Source organism: Penicillium samsonianum (assembly GCF_028829775.1).
Source record: "Penicillium samsonianum strain IBT 33392 chromosome Unknown utg000005l_segment0_segment0, whole genome shotgun sequence".
Taxonomy (NCBI): domain Eukaryota; kingdom Fungi; phylum Ascomycota; class Eurotiomycetes; order Eurotiales; family Aspergillaceae; genus Penicillium; species Penicillium samsonianum.
Window position 1 is genome coordinate 2,977,344 of NW_026643263.1, and position 18,054 is coordinate 2,995,397.

Below are 18,054 nucleotides of genomic sequence, written 5' to 3' on the forward strand. Positions count from 1 at the left end.
TTCGTCAGCCATCACCCCACCTTGACCAATCAACTGTCCATCTTCCATCAACACCACCCCACACGGTCAACTACACCAAGTAGTAGACCGCTTCATTCATCAAAATCGACGGGGTAACCATCGACCGGTCAAATACCGAGTTCGGATATCGACCCCATACCCCGCCAGTGAACCTACCTACTGCTCCCGAATGGGTCACGACCGGCTCACAACCTGCCTTTTACTTCCTTGCTCCGCGCATACATTTACAAACGCCTCCGACGTCCCACCTTGAGGGAACACGTTCAAAATACCCCTTCAGTCAGACCTCCTGTTACTGCTGTGGGCTTTATGCGAGATCAAGCATAAAATGTGTTTCTGAGCGCTGTGTCGATCATTGTGTTCAGTTCAAGCGAATTGACAGCAAGGATCCAGGCGATGATCGACATTTACCTAGTGGCAAGAAATTGAGGTATCTCTGCTGCTATGATACGTCAGGGGTAACACGGGCTTGTGCCATCTTACCGGCAGATTGGGACTTTTCCAGAGCAATTAGGGGCGATCGATCTTGCAGAGGCGGATACGAAATGGCAAGTTCGCCTGCTCGACCAAGTCATGATACTGGTCGAAAAAACCAAGCTGATCGACTCGCAAGAGAGAAAAGCAATGTGCAGAGCGTGGGACGAAAGATACCAAAGGGCACTTTCACTCTGCTTACGACGCAAACGGGCAAAATACCGAGGGGGATTGGTGCTCAGTTTGTGCCATGAAATATAAAAGGGACATGGACAAGGAAGCCAAGGAGAATAACTACGCAAACTGTACACGTTCAGTTTGCGGATGGTCCAACCTCCCTGCCTAGAAGACAGCCAAATATGCTTGACATGTTGGGAAGAGAGAAACTCGGATGAGCCTTGGAGAAAGGAAAGGGACAGGACCGATTGCTGGCATTGCCATCGTTCCTTCAAGCAGCCGAATGCCAAGCTATTTTCCAACAAAGAGTGGAGATTTGTACCATACTGGCATCCGAGCTTGAAGGAATGGATATGCGGCATCTGTCATGTCAATGACCAAGACTGTGGGAGTTTTGGCATTATGCCCGCCGACCTGGAGGACATTGAGATCAGATGTGAAGATGCAACATACTATATGCAAAGATCTGGACTATGTTCCGCCAAAAGTCACTTGATCGCGCCCAGGACAGCAGTCTCACGCGGGATCGCATAATCTGCGGAAACTGCTACAAGACGCGCCTTGTGAGCATAACCAGGAAGGCGAAGACTGGTAAAAGCACGAACTTAGTGTTTCGCGACAAGCACAACGACCTACGAAAGCCCGGACAGTTTACCTGGCAAGAGCGGGCAGATAAAGACTTGGGGGATGAGCCGTTCTCCCAGACTAAACTTCTACTGCCCTACTTGCTGCGAGTGGGGTGGACTTTGGTACTGAAAAGATTATTGCCGAGAGAATGGTCGAGAATGGCTTGTGGTCGGCCAAATATTAAATAGACAAATTTAGCCAAAATGAACTGGTCGCCTCAGCTCACTTCGTTCTGTCCGCACGTACCAGCAGTATCTTATAACCCACGCTAAACTGATTTGTATACAAAGATAGTGCCGCGGATGAAACACAGAATTGGAGACTCCGAAACGACGAGCTGTTTGACTCACAGAGGCAATTCCTTGTTTTTCGTAGCCTGAATACTATGTATTCGATAAGCGTCTAACTTCTACACGAGAAAGAACAAGGAATTATGTTGACAAGGTCCTACATGCCCTATCAAATAAACACTTGGACACAAGCTTCTCTTTTAAAGACAGTGCTACCCTACCACTTCGATGCCCTCGAGTTAGTAGCCCGGAACACGCAGACGAGTAAAAGTTTCGTGACATCTTACTGTCAGTGGTGTAGACACTTGAGTATGTAGTATACTACTCGCATCTTCTCACCAGCTTAGTATAGGTCATCAAGAACCAGGAAGCATCGACGACCAAGGAGTACTTCCAATATGAAATTAGGCAAGACTGCTAATAACTCCAAATCCTACTAAACTCGATTATTGCGAGACAAATATTTTATCTCCATACACATCCCTCAAAGTCTCACCATCTTCGATCGCCGAAATGTTGAATATCAAATTTGGGAAAGGCACGTACAAGCTTATCTGTGATCATCTCGGCCTAGCAAGCATGATCGTCAAAAGTCTTCAAGATCTTACCCTCTTTAGGGTGCGAGGCCTAGAACATATTTATGTGGGGTCCGAGAGATGGCGTTAAGATATCGAAGGACTTGAGAATATGCGGGAGTGAAGATGTTTATCGAAAGAAATGAGTACGGCAAATACTTGGATATAGTTGAGGAATACATCATTGTTGTCCGGTCTCTTTCGAAGGTTGACGAATGAACACAGAAATAGCTTGCAAGCTGTCTAGTATACTTTGAGCAACAATATTTCCCAGTTTCTTGCTTTAAGAGAATTGGTGTTACTCAAAAGATCCGATATCTCTTTCCATATTGACGATAAATGTGAATCGAACCACCTGCTGCTGATGTTTATGGATCACTGTCAAATGATGTTAATCTGAACAATTTTCTTTTTTTGTATTTTGCTCTGTTATTCATTTGTTTTTACATTTTTACATTTTCCCGTTCGATCCATATCCTCATCTCTCCATCACATTCGAAACATTATTGAAGTTCACAAGGACTCCCCGAGGACAGCCACTTCAAGCCCACATTTGGCTCAATCAACACCAGTGTAAGTAGTAAAATCATGAAGACCACATGAGACGGCAATTTTGGAAATCACCAATCCTCTTTGATGTCCGCAAGAGCGGTTTGATCCGAGTCTTCCATCTCGACGTCCGAATCTCGGACAGAGTCTAACCATTCTTGAGCTTTCGAAAACTTTTCACGCTCTTTCAGTAACTGAGCACGGCGATGCTGGCGCTCCGGGTCTTCTGTCATGAGGTCAAGGCAGCGTGCACGCCCTAAGTTACCTATTAGCAACATTTCCCAACCTCATACTCGACACATGAGTTACTCACCGTTATCCCCGAAAATTTCTAGGTCGTCACGAAGGGTATTAACAAGACTTGCACGGCAAGCCCGGAACAACTTCATGTGAGTGGACTGGCACAAGACATCTAAGAAACGAGAAGATGCGATATCGTAGTATGCCAGCGAGCTCTATAACTGCAATTAGTAAATGTCAGGAAATCTCTCTCAAAGCACCTACAGCCATCATCTCAATTTCTTGAGAGTATCTATCAGGACCAAGTTGCTCTGGGTGGATCTTCTTGATCTTGTCGGAAATCTTTTCATCACTCATATCGTTGCCACGAATCTTTAGCCAGCAACTGGCACGAGCATTGAATCGACGATCTCTCAAAGATTTCGAAGCCTGTTGCATAAGAACTTGATGTTGACCCTGGGCCATTGTGAACGGTATCTCGCGCTCGGACTTGCAATAGTCCTTGGCAATTTCCAGATGAGCATGGCGGAGCTTGCTCATGAACTCCTTCAAGATTCTACTGAGCTCCTGATACAAGCCGGTCTGGTGATATTGCGCAAACTCTTCCTCGAGAGCTTCACGCAACATGCCGTGGACAAGGCTATGCGTAGCCTTCAGGAAAATTTCCATGAGCTTCCCCCAATGTTCAACACTTCTTTTATTCAAATTTTCAATCGCTCGTGGATCAAGCTGGTTTGGCACACCAACTGTGTTCGAGCGAATCTTAAGCTCTGTGAGCTGTTGCAGACTGATTCGGGTAGACTTCGATCGTTCGAAGTGGGAGGTGCTGTACACAGTCCTTCTCGGAGTTGCTGGCTCCGATGTAGAGCTAGCGCTCGGAGGCGACTTTCTTTTCTTTGGGGTTGACGTATTGACACCCACAATCTTCATCTCACAGTCGGAATCAACGACTTCCGCCAAGTCCTCGTGGTCCTTTTGCGCAGCAACGTCCAAGATGGGGCGTGTCTTTGAAAGTGCAGTTTGGAGGTCCATAACAATCTTGTTCCACTGCTCTTGCAGTGGCTTTCGCTGGGAAGAACCATGCTCGATGCTGGGGGTCCCATCAAACAGCTCATGAATCTTCCGTTCAAGATCCGAGGTTTTGCCCCAAAGTATCCGCTGCACATCCTCAGTAGGGGGATTAGGCAACGTCTGGAGTTCTTCATCAATGGCTTTTGACTTTTCATCAATCTGGGCAATGATCGATGGCAAAGATCCTAAGATCTGACGCATCAAAAGGTCAGACAATGCCGTTTGCAGTTGCCTGGTGCCAAATCTGTCTTCGAATGCGGCGAGATCCCGTGTCCACAGTGAAGAACCGAAGAACATCTCTTCCTCCTTTCTAGCCTGGGCGTGGCTGACCAGGGGATCGGGGTTGTTACGAATGACATAGTAACCGTGACCAAGCTTGAACTTGGTTCCATCCAATATTTCATGCCACTGGCCAAATGCCTCGTCAGAGGGCCGACGATCCGGCTTGGTCAATACCCCAAGGGTACGTTCTTTTGCGCCCTTGATGTCCCGGACGAGACGAGCAGCACTGGAATTTGTCGCATCGTCTGTCATGGGCAGTGTGAGAAGTACAATGCAATGCTCCTGAGAAATATAATCTTTGACAAGATTTTCCACCAGGTTCACAAGATAACGTTCATTATCTTGTTCTGTCTGGCTAATCACTCCAGGCAGATCGTAGAAGGACAGGTTGGGAAGACCAGAACCGGAGATATCCAGGCGCACGGCATTCGGAGAAAACTTAACCTGAGGTGTCTGTGCCATGTCGGTAGAACCGGGAACAAAATCCTGCGGATCTGTGCTGGGGTTCAAGATAGCGAGTTGGGCACACAAAATAGCCCCTTTCACTTCCTGTTTATTGTCCAAGGTGATGAAATGCTCATCATCTTGCCCGCCAAGGGCAATCCATGGTCCTAGCGGCTCTGACTTCTTGGGCATTTTCATCCGCTTCGACGGATCGAAGATGTAGCGGCGTGATAAATGGATCACGCATTTCCAGTTTTCGTCGCTTTCAGAAAGGTTGATCTCGAGAGGGCATCGAGTGCAGGTCCCTTCGGATCTAGGCACCTTGATCTCGGAAATACCCTCGATAAGGGAGCTTTTCCCGGTGCTCTGGTCGCCGACGACACATATCTTTGGGAGCATAATCTTGCTGTCCTCAATCCCCAAGTGACTGAGATCTTGGATCTTTTTCACAAGGTTCTTCATGTCCATAGTCAAGTGATCGAGAGAAGAACCGGAAATTGGGTGGGCTGAAGGGATGTCAGGTAGGCCATGAGACACGGCCATTGGAACACCTAAGCCAGCTGGAGGAAGGAAGTGACTAGTTAGCGAGAAGACTAGCTTTGCTAAGAGAGACCGGACTCACAAATCGCTGGGCTGGGTTCCGACTTCGGAACTCGGTCGTACACACCTGACATCGTGGAGGATCAGGTCTAGAGGAGTGATTGTCAGCCATGAGATCGGGAAGACAGGAGACAGGGAGGGGTGACCAAAGTCACTGGCAGTAGCACAAGGCAAAGTGAGACATACCAAGAGGCACAGATAGGAAAACCAGAGGATACGAAGATGAACTTAGACTAGAGACAGGCGTGATTATCAAGACCAAGTTGGCCGAAAAAGTGAAAGCCACCGAAGGTGATGAGGCGTATCAGGGGCGAAAGAGATAGCCAAGAGGGAAAAGTTGCAGGCAGAAATAAACTGGCGTCGGCAGAGAGGAAGAGAAGGGGGAGATCGAGATCGGGGATATGGGGGAAAGAGGGAAGATGATGAAGAACAAGGGTAGGCAAGGGAGTGAAGGATAGTAGAACAGAAAAGCAAGCAAAATACTCGGGATAGCTAGAGAATGACAAATGACAGTAAGAAGAAAGGACGCAAGAGGTTCTCGCCTACACGACTGGTAAAAGAAGAGATGGGAGATAGTTGACTCTACACTATGGCTATAATGTGCTACTTATTAGAATGACCTTTGTTCTGTAGGCCCAGATCACTCCTCTCCCCGCTCTAGAGTCTTACAATTTGAATTTATAAAGATCCGAGTGACCGATCTGACACGAAGTAGCATCTTCAGTCGCCAGGTAACGAATGCATAGGATAATAGAGCAGGGGTTACGACAAGTGTAGACCGAAAATGCACAAGGCAGTACACTCCCTCAATACAAGTGAGTCTAGCTTTAAGCTATCTGTAGCATAACGACTTCAAAGGCCATAATTCAGAATTTGATAGCGACCTAGGGACAGATATTGGCTTACAAGCATCCTATTTTTTTCCAAATTTACTCAAGCCAAAACCGGCCCAAGTCTCTTCAAGATACTTTGCCATAATTACTAGGAAATATAAACTACTATCTTCTTCAATAGGAATCAACATGATAAGTTGGTTGCCTGATTGTTGAGCTAGCCCTCATAGAAAGTCATGATAATTGTCACCTAACTCTTCTGTAAAAGGTCCCCACAGGCCACTAAGTATACATGGGTGCGACATTCGGGCACTTAGGTCAGTATGTAAGAGTCGGCACATCCCCTGGGCAAAAGTGACTAGTAACTCTGTAAAACTCTGGCCATAGTAGCCATCTATGTTCATCAATACCATGCATTTCATGCTGTCTTTTTGTTTAGTTTTCAACTCCGCTTTACGGTGCAGCATTCATTCTCTTTTCCTACTTCATTGGACTTGGTCTAAAGCTCCACAATAAACCAGTTATCAGTCATTCACTTTTTCTCATTACCTATCAATTGGATGTTTCCGTCCCATGTATTTCCAACAAATAGCGAGTCTCCTGTGCTGCTCTGGTGGTACCGGGGTACCCGGCAATTCAAGGAGACCACTCTGAACCAACTAAGACTTTCAACTAGTTGTACCAGGGCATTTTACTCCATGGTGAAGCGTACTATGTACCTAACGCCTGGATGTTGGGTAAACCACGCTAACCCAAATTTAGAACTGATGCCCTAACAAATCAAACTAACAACTTTCTGACGGCGGATAATCTATCAACACCTCGTCCAGTTAAATATAAACAGCAATTACAAGGAGTAGACCACCATCAAGCAGGCCCGTACTGCTGATGGCGATTCGATAGTGGACAGTGGTATCGCCTACCCAGCAACAAGGCTCTAACGAGTACCCAGGGCTGTGGCCAGGCTATCCTTACTATGTCGGTGTTGAAAGGCCTATGGGGAATTGAATATGGTCATCTGAACTGGCTTCTAGGCTCGCATATAATGCTATTGGAGAGGGTTGGAGGGGGTTGCAATTCTGGGGAAAGCAGACCGATATAGATATCCCCGTGCCCTAAACCCTACATCCCAATTGAGTATCCGCCAACTGTGCTCGACAATGGGAGACGGGAAGTGCAGTCCGAGCAGTAGAACATAATTTTCAAATAAAAATAATTTATACAGATATCTCAGTGCCATTCAGGAATGAGTCGGGTCAATTCAAGAATGAGTCATGAAAGTTGGAAGACCCCCGCGTGCATGGAGAGTTAGGCAATGGACCAATCACATGCCATGCCGATCCCGCCCAAAAATTCAAGTCCCTCATCCCACCATCCCACCATCCCACTTTTTGTTCTCTGTAACCACACATTATGGCGGATTCCAACCCTGTTCAAGAGGCTGCGGCCTCCATTGCCAACCTTCTGCTCGACGATGTCACCGGCGAGAAAGTCTCCAAGACTGAATTGAAGAGACGTCAGAAGCAGCGTGAGAAGGACGCCAAGAAGAAGGAGAAGGAGGCCGCTGCTCCCCCCAAGGCCAAGGCTGAGAAGAAATCATCCGCCGAGGATGATGAGGCCAACTTGACTCCTAACGTTAGTGGCCTTGCTCCTGTATTGATTTCTAGCGCCTGTAAAACTAATTAATGTGTCGCTTCAGCAATACTTCGAGATTCGGAGCAAGAAAATCAACAAGCTGCGCGAAACCAAGCAGCCCGATCCCTACCCACACAAATTCCACGTCGACACTGATCTCCGCAAGTTCGTTAAGACCTATGACGGTCTCCAGAAGGGCGAACAGAAGCCCGATGTTACTGTTCGCGTTGCTGGCCGTATCTATACCAAGCGTACCTCCGGTAACAAGCTGAACTTCTACGATATCCGCTCAGATGGTGTCAAGGTCCAGGTAATGTGCCAAGCACAGTTCTCGACCGGAAAGCCCTTTGAAGAGCAGCACGAGCATCTTCGCAGAGGTGATATTGTGGGCATCGTTGGTTTCCCTGGTCGGACCAACCCTAAGAACCGTGACGATGGTGAACTTTCTATCTTCGCCACTGAGGTTATTCTCTTGGCCCCTTGCCTGCACGCCATTCCTTCGGAGCACTACGGCTTCCAGGACAAAGAGCAGCGTTTCCGCCAGCGCTATCTGGATATCATCATGAACGACAGGTCACGTGAGATCATTCGTACTCGATCCAAGATTGTTTCCTACATTCGCAATTACTTTGAAAGCCGTGATTTCATTGAGGTTGAGACTCCTATGATGAACGCTATTGCTGGTGGTGCTACAGCCAAGCCCTTCGTAACCCACCATAATGATCTCGACATGAAACTGTTCATGCGTGTCGCCCCCGAGCTCTACCTCAAAATGCTTGTTGTTGGAGGCATCGATCGTCTGTAAGCCAACTCCCCAAGCACCATCCATGCCCCCTCGAGGTCCCCATCCCTCTCGAGGCCCCCCCATCCCCCTGGAGCTCCCCTACCCCCCTGGAGCTCCCCCATGCTAATTTCAAGGCTCCCATGCTAATTCCGGGGTAGATTCGAAATTGGGAAACAATTTCGCAATGAGGGAATTGACCTTACTCACAACCCCGAGTTCACCACCTGCGAGTTCTACCAAGCTTACGCAGATGTGTACGACTTGATGGAATTGACCGAGGACCTCGTCTCCGGTCTGGTCAAGCACGTTACTGGTGGTTATGAGACAGTATTCCACACTCAGTCTGGCGAAATCTACAACGTGAACTGGAAGGCGCCCTGGCGGCGAGTGGAAATGATGCCTGCTTTGGAGGAGGCATGTGGCGAGAAGTTCCCTGCTGGTGACCAGCTCCACACCACGGAGACCAACGAATTCCTCAAGCGCATTCTGAAGAAGATGAACGTGGAGTGCTCGGCCCCTCAGACCAATGCCCGCATGCTCGACAAGCTGGTTGGCGAGTTCATCGAGAACACTTGCATCAACCCCACTTTTATCACCGGTCACCCCCAGATGATGTCGCCACTGGCCAAGAAACACCGCCAAATGGCCGGTCTTTGCGAGCGTTTTGAAGCCTTCGTTTGGTAAGTTCTCACCCAACTTATAGTTTTGAAACATCCCTGTTTTCCCCAAATTTTCCCTACTGAAAATTGGTCCAAAATTGGCCAATCAGCTTTCAGGGCATCTTAGCTAACTCAATCATAGCACCAAGGAGATCACAAATGCTTACACCGAGTTGAACGATCCCTTCGATCAGCGTATGCGCTTCGAGGAGCAGGCCAATCAGAAGGACCAGGGTGATGACGAGGCTCAGATGATTGATGAGAATTTCTGTCAATCCCTCGAGTACGGTCTGCCCCCGACTGGTGGCTGGGGTATGGGCATTGACCGCCTGGTCATGTTCCTTACCGACAACTACAGCATCAAGGAGGTGATGACCTTCCCCATGATGAAGGAGGACAAGACCGCTGCCGACCACAAGACAGCTGCCGAAGTCGTCGGTATCGAGCCCAGCCCCGAGGAAGGAATCCGTATGTTATTAATATCAGCAAATTTCCACGAGCCGATATCACTGACGATGAATATACAGCCCACAAATGAATAAAATGACATGGCTCCCTGAGAAAAGGATGTTGATGCTATTGATGTGTGATGCGTATTGGGGTTTGCATGCAATTATCCGTTTTATGATAAATGCGGCAGATAAAATAGGTCCTCAAGAATATCAGGGCGATACAGCCAATTTTCAAACAATATTATTGGAAAGGAAATCATGGGTCGTATCGAGCCAGCTGACTAGGAGAGAGAGGAAGGAAGATCAATCAAGGTGGGGAGCAGGTCCTATCAACCTGGGGCAGAAACGGTCTCAACATATCCTTAGTTGTATATGATTCAAGATGGGTTGGTATTAAGGTAAAGCAGATATCAGATATCAGATATCTCTTCTCTAGAAGGTAGGCCGTGGACTCACGAATAGTTAGCCCTAATGAGATTGACTGGAGGTTGACCAGCTGCTGAATTTAATCATATCTGTACTATGTTTTCGAGGGTTCCAATCTGTTTGCTTGCCCTTACGCGGCTCTCTCCTCAAACTACCAGGCGCCATCCGATCCCATGAGACTGTATATAACAATGCCCAGTACAACTTACATCTGAGAACCTTCATCAACCCCAAGCCTTTTATCTACACCACACATCCATTTCCTACATCCCCATCCTGTTCCTTTTTTTTTTTTTCGCTCAAATCAATACTTTCTTCAAATATCATCAAGTACTATCGAGCACAGCTCTGTTGCAATCATGGGGCATCATACCATGCCTCTCCCTCGCATCCCAGACCTGAGTCTCCCATCTTTTCGAGAGCTCGACGAGTCTGTCGAAGCCAACAGGTGCAACCAACCGAGCATGCACCTTTCTGACAATATGTACGATGGAACAGGCAACAGTTCGTCTTTGCCGCAGAAAGTCAATACCATTCCCAACCAGTACCCACCCTATCCAGCTAATGGATGGCTTGTCCCGCCCGACCCCAGCCAGAATGTTTGTATCCATCCGTCTCTCCCTTGAGATATCATTCTAAAATCTAGCCAGGCGTTTCGAGAGCCCGGATTTACCTACCAAGACGTGCGTGCAGAATGATAGATATGCGAGACAGAGTACCATACATAACTGACTTATTAACAGCAGGTCTCTGCCGGAGGATGTCAACCCAATGTGAACGTGAACAGAGGTAAGAAAGAGAGAAAAAGAATCCGCATCTCAGGCCAAAGGTGCAGCTTACTAGCCCATCATACAGAGAACCATCTCACCCCTCAACTCACTCTACGCGTGAAGGAAACCCAGCCAATTCAGGCATCACCAACCCCCACTCAGTCGACTTTGAGCTCTGCGCAGACGACACTCCGCGAGCCGCTATCTCCAAGCACCCAGGTGCCATCAACCCCGGAGAAGATCTCCCCCAACCCGCCTCGACCAATCTTAACGAATCGGGTACCACCGAACAAGCAGGTCCAGCGCCAAAGGGTCAACCACAATGCAGCCGCAAGCCACCGAGCCCAGAAACGGCGTGTCGGCGTTCACTTCTCAGAGGTGGCAGCCCACACCGCGAAGTGCGATGTATGCAACAAGCGCAACAAGAACGGCATGTCTCGCTGCCAGAACTGTGGCTGGCAAGTCTGCCGCAAGTGTCTGACCGATCGAAACGGAGACAGAACACACGCTTCCTTTGGAGCTACTCATGTCCCCGAGGGCGGCGGCGATATGCCGGTGTCTAGGCCATCCGTTGATGGGAATCAAGACCGCCGAACCTCTGAGTCGATTGCTGATGTGAGGGCTGCGCAAACCCTGTTGGATCTTGGATCTTTCGGTAACGCAACCGGAGCTCCCAGTACCACTGGCAATGTGAAAGATAATGCAGGTGGACAGAAAGGGGCCCCCGTACGTGGCCGGGTCTTGCCAAAGCAGGTCGATGCTTTGTCTACTGATTCTGATATGACGGTGTCGGTTGTTGGAGATGAGGAGTGGCCTCAGAATGAGCCTGATATCCCTATTGGTGAGGATGGTCTGCCCGCTGGATACATCATAACACGCCGCAACCCTGCGCGTGCTGCGAGACCTTCTACGAAGATGGCGGAGTAAGTGGGTGGAGATTTGAAGAGGCAGGCAAGAGCAGGAAAGTACCACTGATGTCTGAAAACTGAACGTAAGAAGATGGAGGAAGGCAAGTGTGAAGACATGGAAGCTGGGGACATAGAAGTATCGAGAGTGAGAATGAAGAAGAAGAAGAAAAAGTAAGGAAAAGAAGAAGAAAAAAAAAACGGATTGGCGCACGTTTTGGATATCAATTTGGACTTGGGCAGATCAACCAATAAACTTTGTTTTAGTTCAAAATGTGTTTTTACAATGAATGCGTAGTTATGCTAGTTATACAATAAGACTCGAGCATCACTCGAGTCAACAGATGAATGGAGATGGTATCAATTGCCAAGGGGATTGTTCAACACAATCAACCCTGGCCGACATATTCATACACTCGAGAGGCAAGGTTGTTAGACTCTCTTCACGGCAGAGGCAGCAGTGCTAGAAAGCTGCTGGGACCGAGCCTTCACAGCCATCTGCAACAGCTTGGCAGTACGCGACGGATGCCAGACTCGGCTGCCCAAAATCATGACCCAGGTCAGGAGGAACAAGCTGCCAGCCTGGTGGGCGGAGGCAAGCGGAGTGGGAACGAGGTAGAGAAGAGTAGTAATACCGAGTCCGACTTGGCAACAGGCGAACGCGAACACGCCGTGGACGCCCTTTCTAGCAGGTGCCGGCAGGAAGCGCTTCATGGTAGGCGAGCCGCGGGTGTAAGCCATCAAGGCGCAAATGACGGTGAAGGTGGTCATTGCAAGGGCGCGGTGGTCAAGCTGAACAAGAGAAGGATTCTCAAGCATGTTGCGCCACCAAAGATCGGAGCGGTCCTCGTGGCGGGAGTAGCGGGCATCGAACAGCTCCTCCTTTGGAGGTGCTAGTCCTTGACCCATCCATGGGAATTCGTTGTAGATGAGTCCAGCATCAAGACCAGCGACGAGGCCACCGGAAATGACAGTTGTGAAGACCAAGAGAGCAATACCAGCAACTGAGCGGCGGAAGAAGGCCAGCTTCGGGTTGCGCAGCGCATTCAGCTGGTTGATTCCAGCAGCCGGGTCGGCCATCAACCGATTGGATCGCAAAATAGCAAGACCATTCCACAACATCGCGACGTAGCAAACGAAAGCAGCACCTAAGTGAGCAGTCAGACGGTATTGGCTCACTCGCGGGTGACTGCCCGGAGCAAAGAGATCATCCTTCAAGCCAGACTTAACCATCCACCAGCCAAGGAAACCCTGGAAACCAATAAGACCAGCAATTCCAAAGAGACGCCACGCCATGGGCGTGGAGACCTTCTTTCGAGCGACGAAGTAGACTGCAGGCAGCACAAACGAGATTCCGACAAACCGGCCCCAGAGCCGGTGAATCCATTCCATATAGTAGATCGACTTGAACTCGGATAGAGTCATGTTCGGGTTAAGCAATTGAAACTCGGGAGAGGCGCGGTACTTCGAGAACTCAGCCTCCCAGTGTTCCGCGTTCATTGGGGGTAGGGAACCAGTAACAGGTCGCCATTCGGTGATGCTCAATCTATGCCAAAATTTGTCCCGTCAGCATCCGAAGCTCACTTTTCGTAAAGACCAAGCAGCCCAGGCCACATACCCTGATTCTGTCAAGCGTGTCAAACCACCGAAGACCACAATTCCAAAAACACTGGCCGCGCTGCCTAGAAGCCAGTAGGCAACGGTCTTATCGCTAATTTTGGGGAAGCTCGATTTGCCTTTCGCTGCCCCCTCTCCGACCGCCTCTGCAATGGCCGGTGCGGCATTTGAACGCTTGAGACTGGAGGTGAAAAATTTCTTATTGTTTAGAAGGGTCGATTGAATCTGGGTGGGTTGGCGGAACTGGAGGGCACCGAATTGGCGGATTGTTTTGGCTGCGTAGCCCTGACTTGGGAGGCATTGGGATGTGAAAAAATCCTTGGCCAAACGAGGCGCAACACCCCGCCATAGCGACAGAGAGCTCCCCAGAGAAGCCATGGTTAAGGCAGATGAGTGAGAGAAGAAAGTTGGTGAAGTTTGGGGATTGTACGATGTCACGGAATGCCTTAGCCAATCAGCAGTGGAGCATTTGTCGGAGTGGAATAGCAATGTCAACAGTACACAACAGCTGACAGTGGAGTTAAATTGCTAATTGAGAGAATACTGACATCTATACTGTTCGATTTAGAATTGACTGTGAGTATCCTTGTATGGGCCCAATATCGATGTTGGTGCCTCAGGCGGATACAACTCGGGCGTTATGATCGTCGCAGCTCCAATCCGCGTTGTATTGATCCGCACCACTTCACTTGCTTAACAGCGCAGCGCCAACATGTCCTACGCTCTCGAATCAAAGAAGCGGAAGTTCCACCGTGTTCTCGAATCAATATCCAAGCCTCTTACATCCGACAGCACGCCCAAACCAGCCCCTGCGACGCCGACGACGGCGCAAGACCGTCTATCCACCAACTTGTCGATCAAGAAAGTACGCTTGGCCAGTGCCGACCGTTCAGAGCTCACCGCGGTGCGCAACTCAATCCACAAGATTTCGCGACCAGCGCACCGAATAGCCTCCGCAAATTCGAATAAGCGCCCAACCTTTGTCCCCTGGGACCGCGAACGTTTTCTCGAGCGGTTAGAGACCTTCCGCCGTGTCGACCGATGGACATCAAAGCCGTCTCCGATCAATGAAGTACAATGGGCGAAGCGTGGTTGGATATGTACGGATGTTATGCGCGTCACCTGCGTGAGTGATTGTGGTGGCGCAGTCGTTGTGAAGCTTCCGGATGAAATCGATGAGCTCGATGGTTTCAACATTGAGAAGGTGGAGGAGCGGAAGGAAGTCCGTGAGTAATCCAACAGATTGCTGGTCCGGTTAAATGGGGTTATATGCTAACCTACATGCCTGCAGGTGCGAGGCTGGTGGAAGAGTATGCGAAAATGCTGAGTAGTGCTCATGGCGAAAACTGTCCCTGGCGAAACAAGAGCTGTGATGGTGAGTCTGAATAGGACACTGAGCACCTTTCATTCCATGACTAACATCAAATTAGCCACTATCCAACATCTCCCTTTGACCAATTGTGATACTGCCCTATCGGGACTTCACGAGCGATATACAAACATCTCGAAAATGGGCGATAAATTACCAGCCGATGATATTGTTCAGACCCCAGAAGGGCTTGACCTTGATGTCCTTATCAAAGGTCTGCCTGAGGAATGGTTCAAAGAGGTCGAGAAAGCTGCTGTACCCACCGACGGAGAGACCAATCCTACAAACCTCGGCAACCAAGACTCAACAGAAACACCTAAAGCTGTTAATCGAGCTGCACTGGCGCTAGCATTGCTCGGCTGGGATACTGCCTCCGATGGAGCTGCGGGGTTAGTCGGGTGCGGTGCGTGTTTCCGTCGCCTGGGATTATGGATGTACAAACCCAAAGACAATGGAGACGTGACCGTCTACACTTCCCTCGATGTGGCCGATGAGCACATGGAGTATTGTCCCTGGATTGACAAGGTAGCCCAAAGTGGCACTGGGCGGCCCAACGACAAGTTGGCGGAACTACGCGCTGGGTGGCAGATCGTCGCGGAGGCCGTAAAGGTCAAACATCGCCGCAGAGTTCGCACTATGGCCTCCACCGATACACTGCGGACGGATCTAGACACACCAACCGAGACTGCAGGCGAAGAAGAAAACGCGGATGCGAAAAAGAAAGCAGACCGCGAGTGGTGGGCGAAAATTCGACGAGTAAGACAGGTTTTGACGGCCAAGTCGCCAAAACGGAAACCTGTCTTGCCTCAATGATCTTGCATTCTGATCTTCATTTCTGTTCAATATTACATCATTAACTGGGGGCGCGGGTTTTATGAAGAGGGTCAAAGTGCACCTTTCAGCGGTTTGTGTTTTCCAGATAGCTTCGATTTATGGTCATTGTGAGACACGACACTTCGCAATGGTGAGAATACATCCATCTCATGTTTATGCCTAGACACAGTAATCTTAAGAACCTACTATGTATTGACAGATTGTAGACAGATGAATGGGAATTTAGGGTTGGGTTGGAACGCTCTGATTGGTCGAGATCCGGAGCTCATTGGACTTTCTTCGGACCCCCAGCGCTGGCCATTATTCTGATATAACTCTGACTTCCATAACTCCGGAGGCACTGTTTCTGTGAAATTAACCTAAAATTCTCTATCTCTTCTAAGGTTATTCTAATTTCGGCATACACCTTTCTTTCTTTCCTCGCCAGATCCCCGCGACCATTGTTCTCCCGAATCACTTCTTTGAACAGTTCGCAACTCTACCCACGTCGCCATGGATCATCCCAATGGAGATGGAGCTCATGATAGAGCTCCTGGGCGGTCCACCCCCGCTCGCCTGTCCGCACGAATACCACACACCCTCCAACAGATACCGGCAGACACAGGAGCATCGAAGGAGACGGTCCGGCAGACGGATCGAACCATTTATCAAGCGCGGCATCCAAACGCAAGAGACTCCAGGAGAGACATCAAGCCCTCCGAAAACGGGGCCGCACTCCGCCGTCGGTATTCTCGCGACGCAACCGCTCCCGCAGCCCAGGTGGCGCTCCACCACGCGAAGACCGACGCTCTCGATCGCCACTACAGCCACGCCGCTCTCCCTCCCCCGATGCACCGCGTCAACGCAAGAGACCAGGTGGCGGGGCGCGACAGGGGCTCTTAGACCGTGAAACACTACGACGCAAACAGGAGGAGCGTGAGCGAGCAGAACAGGATGAGGCTATGCGCAACTCTCAACAGCGCGGTGTCTCGGACGTGGTCCGACAACACTATAACGCGGTCCCCGAGAGAGGCCGTGAGTGGCGGAAGACAGAGAGCAAGATCAAGGGTCTACGAAGCTTCAACAACTGGGTGAAGAGTACTCTGATCCAGAAGTTCTCTCCCGATGAGACATTTGTCGCGCGATTCGAGGATAGCAAGGACTGGGCGAACGACAGCCAAGGGCCGCCGCCCCCTGCTGATCAAAAGCTTCTCGTACTGGATTTGGGCTGTGGTAAGGGTGGCGATCTGGGCAAGTGGCAGTTGGCACCTCAGCCGGTTGACCTCTATGTCGGTCTTGACCCTGCCAACATCTCGATTGAGCAGGCGCGGGGTCGATACGATCAAATGCGCACAGGTCGTGGTCAGCGAGGCCGTCGACCACCCCAGCCGATCTTCCATGCCGAGTTTTACCCGAAAGACTGCTTTGGCGAGTGGCTCGGCGATATCGACATCATCCAGCGGGTTGGTATCGATGCTAATGCCGGCCCTGGTGGGTCTATCATGGCCTCTCGCTACGGCGGTGGAGGCTTTGACATCGTCACATCTATGTTTGCCATTCATTATGCCTTTGAGACTGAGGAGAAGACACGCCAAATGCTCAGCAATGTCGCTGGTTGCTTGAAGAAAGGCGGTCGTTTCCTTGGCGTTTGCCCCAACTCAGACGTCATTACCAGCCGCGTGTCTACCTTCCATAAGGAGCGCAAGGAGCGCGAGGCTGCCAAACCCACTGAGCCGGAAGGCCCCGAGGATGGTGAAGTCGAGGAAGATGAGCGGGCCCAGTGGGGCAACGATATCTACCGCGTTCAGTTCCCTGGCGCAACCCCCGAGGATGGAATCTTCCGTCCGCCTTTCGGGTGGAAGTACAGTTACTTCATGAAGGAGGCAGTGGAAGAGGTTCCCGAATACGTCGTTCCATGGGAGGCTTTCCGAGCGTGAGTGTCGGCCATAATCACGTTCTTACATGCATACCTAACTAACTTTTTACCCAGCCTGACCGAAGATTACAACCTGGAACTACAATACCGCAAGCCATTTTTGGATATCTGGGAGGATGAGAAGAATCACCCTGAGCTGGGCCCGCTCAGTGAGCGGATGGGTGTAAGAGACCGCGTCACTGGTGCTTTGAATATGACAGAGGAAGAGAAGGAGGCCGTCAGTGAGTAATTCCCCTAAATGCATTGCTTTTCTCAGCTGCTAACAGATGACATCGCTAGGCTTCTATCATGCATACTGCTTCTACAAGGTGTAGGCTATCATGGGTACTTGAATATTCCATTGACTGTTGTGTAAAATCTTCCTCGGTCAGCATTTGTATCTTCAATTCCAAAGAACCATTTCCTTGAATATCAAAATAACTAGAGTTTCCAACAACATTTATATGACATAAATCATCCTTGATAATTACAATCCTCAAAACAACCCCGTCCACCGGCATATCCA

General features: G+C 49.6%; 6 protein-coding genes across 6 annotated transcripts; 4 read left to right on the forward strand and 2 right to left on the reverse strand.

The window, feature by feature from the left end:
• Positions 1–2,784: 2,784 nt before the first annotated feature.
• Positions 2,785–5,424, reverse strand: N7471_010023 (putative dynamin GTPase; the record flags this gene model as incomplete). The annotated part of the gene is made up of 4 exons (XM_057282742.1): positions 2,785–2,969; positions 3,027–3,168; positions 3,218–5,310; positions 5,373–5,424. The coding sequence occupies 4 exons, from the start codon at positions 5,422–5,424 to the stop codon at positions 2,785–2,787; spliced, it is 2,472 nt and encodes an 823-aa protein (XP_057133625.1).
• Positions 5,425–7,596: 2,172 nt separating this feature from the next.
• Positions 7,597–9,799, forward strand: N7471_010024 (lysine--tRNA ligase KRS1; the record flags this gene model as incomplete). The annotated part of the gene is made up of 5 exons (XM_057282743.1): positions 7,597–7,818; positions 7,883–8,619; positions 8,761–9,282; positions 9,404–9,729; positions 9,789–9,799. The coding sequence occupies 5 exons, from the start codon at positions 7,597–7,599 to the stop codon at positions 9,797–9,799; spliced, it is 1,818 nt and encodes a 605-aa protein (XP_057133626.1).
• Positions 9,800–10,498: 699 nt separating this feature from the next.
• Positions 10,499–11,836, forward strand: N7471_010025 (uncharacterized protein; the record flags this gene model as incomplete). Its single annotated transcript, XM_057282744.1, has 4 exons — positions 10,499–10,738; positions 10,790–10,822; positions 10,883–10,928; positions 10,995–11,836. The coding sequence occupies 4 exons, from the start codon at positions 10,499–10,501 to the stop codon at positions 11,834–11,836; spliced, it is 1,161 nt and encodes a 386-aa protein (XP_057133627.1).
• Positions 11,837–12,029: 193 nt separating this feature from the next.
• Positions 12,030–13,830, reverse strand: cox15 (cytochrome c oxidase assembly protein cox15). Its single transcript, XM_057282745.1, has 2 exons — positions 13,433–13,830; positions 12,030–13,360 (listed from the first exon to the last, which is right to left on the reverse strand). Exons 1-2 carry the CDS (start codon positions 13,807–13,809, stop codon positions 12,247–12,249), a joined length of 1,491 nt encoding a protein of 496 aa, XP_057133628.1. The 5' UTR covers positions 13,810–13,830; the 3' UTR covers positions 12,030–12,246.
• Positions 13,831–14,143: 313 nt separating this feature from the next.
• N7471_010027 (uncharacterized protein) lies at positions 14,144–15,613 on the forward strand (the record flags this gene model as incomplete). Its single annotated transcript, XM_057282746.1, has 3 exons — positions 14,144–14,657; positions 14,723–14,806; positions 14,862–15,613. The coding sequence occupies 3 exons, from the start codon at positions 14,144–14,146 to the stop codon at positions 15,611–15,613; spliced, it is 1,350 nt and encodes a 449-aa protein (XP_057133629.1).
• Positions 15,614–16,126: 513 nt separating this feature from the next.
• abd1 (mRNA (guanine-N7)-methyltransferase) lies at positions 16,127–17,863 on the forward strand (the record flags this gene model as incomplete). Its single annotated transcript, XM_057282747.1, has 4 exons — positions 16,127–16,255; positions 16,315–17,546; positions 17,604–17,770; positions 17,829–17,863. The coding sequence occupies 4 exons, from the start codon at positions 16,127–16,129 to the stop codon at positions 17,861–17,863; spliced, it is 1,563 nt and encodes a 520-aa protein (XP_057133630.1).
• Positions 17,864–18,054: the final 191 nt, after the last annotated feature.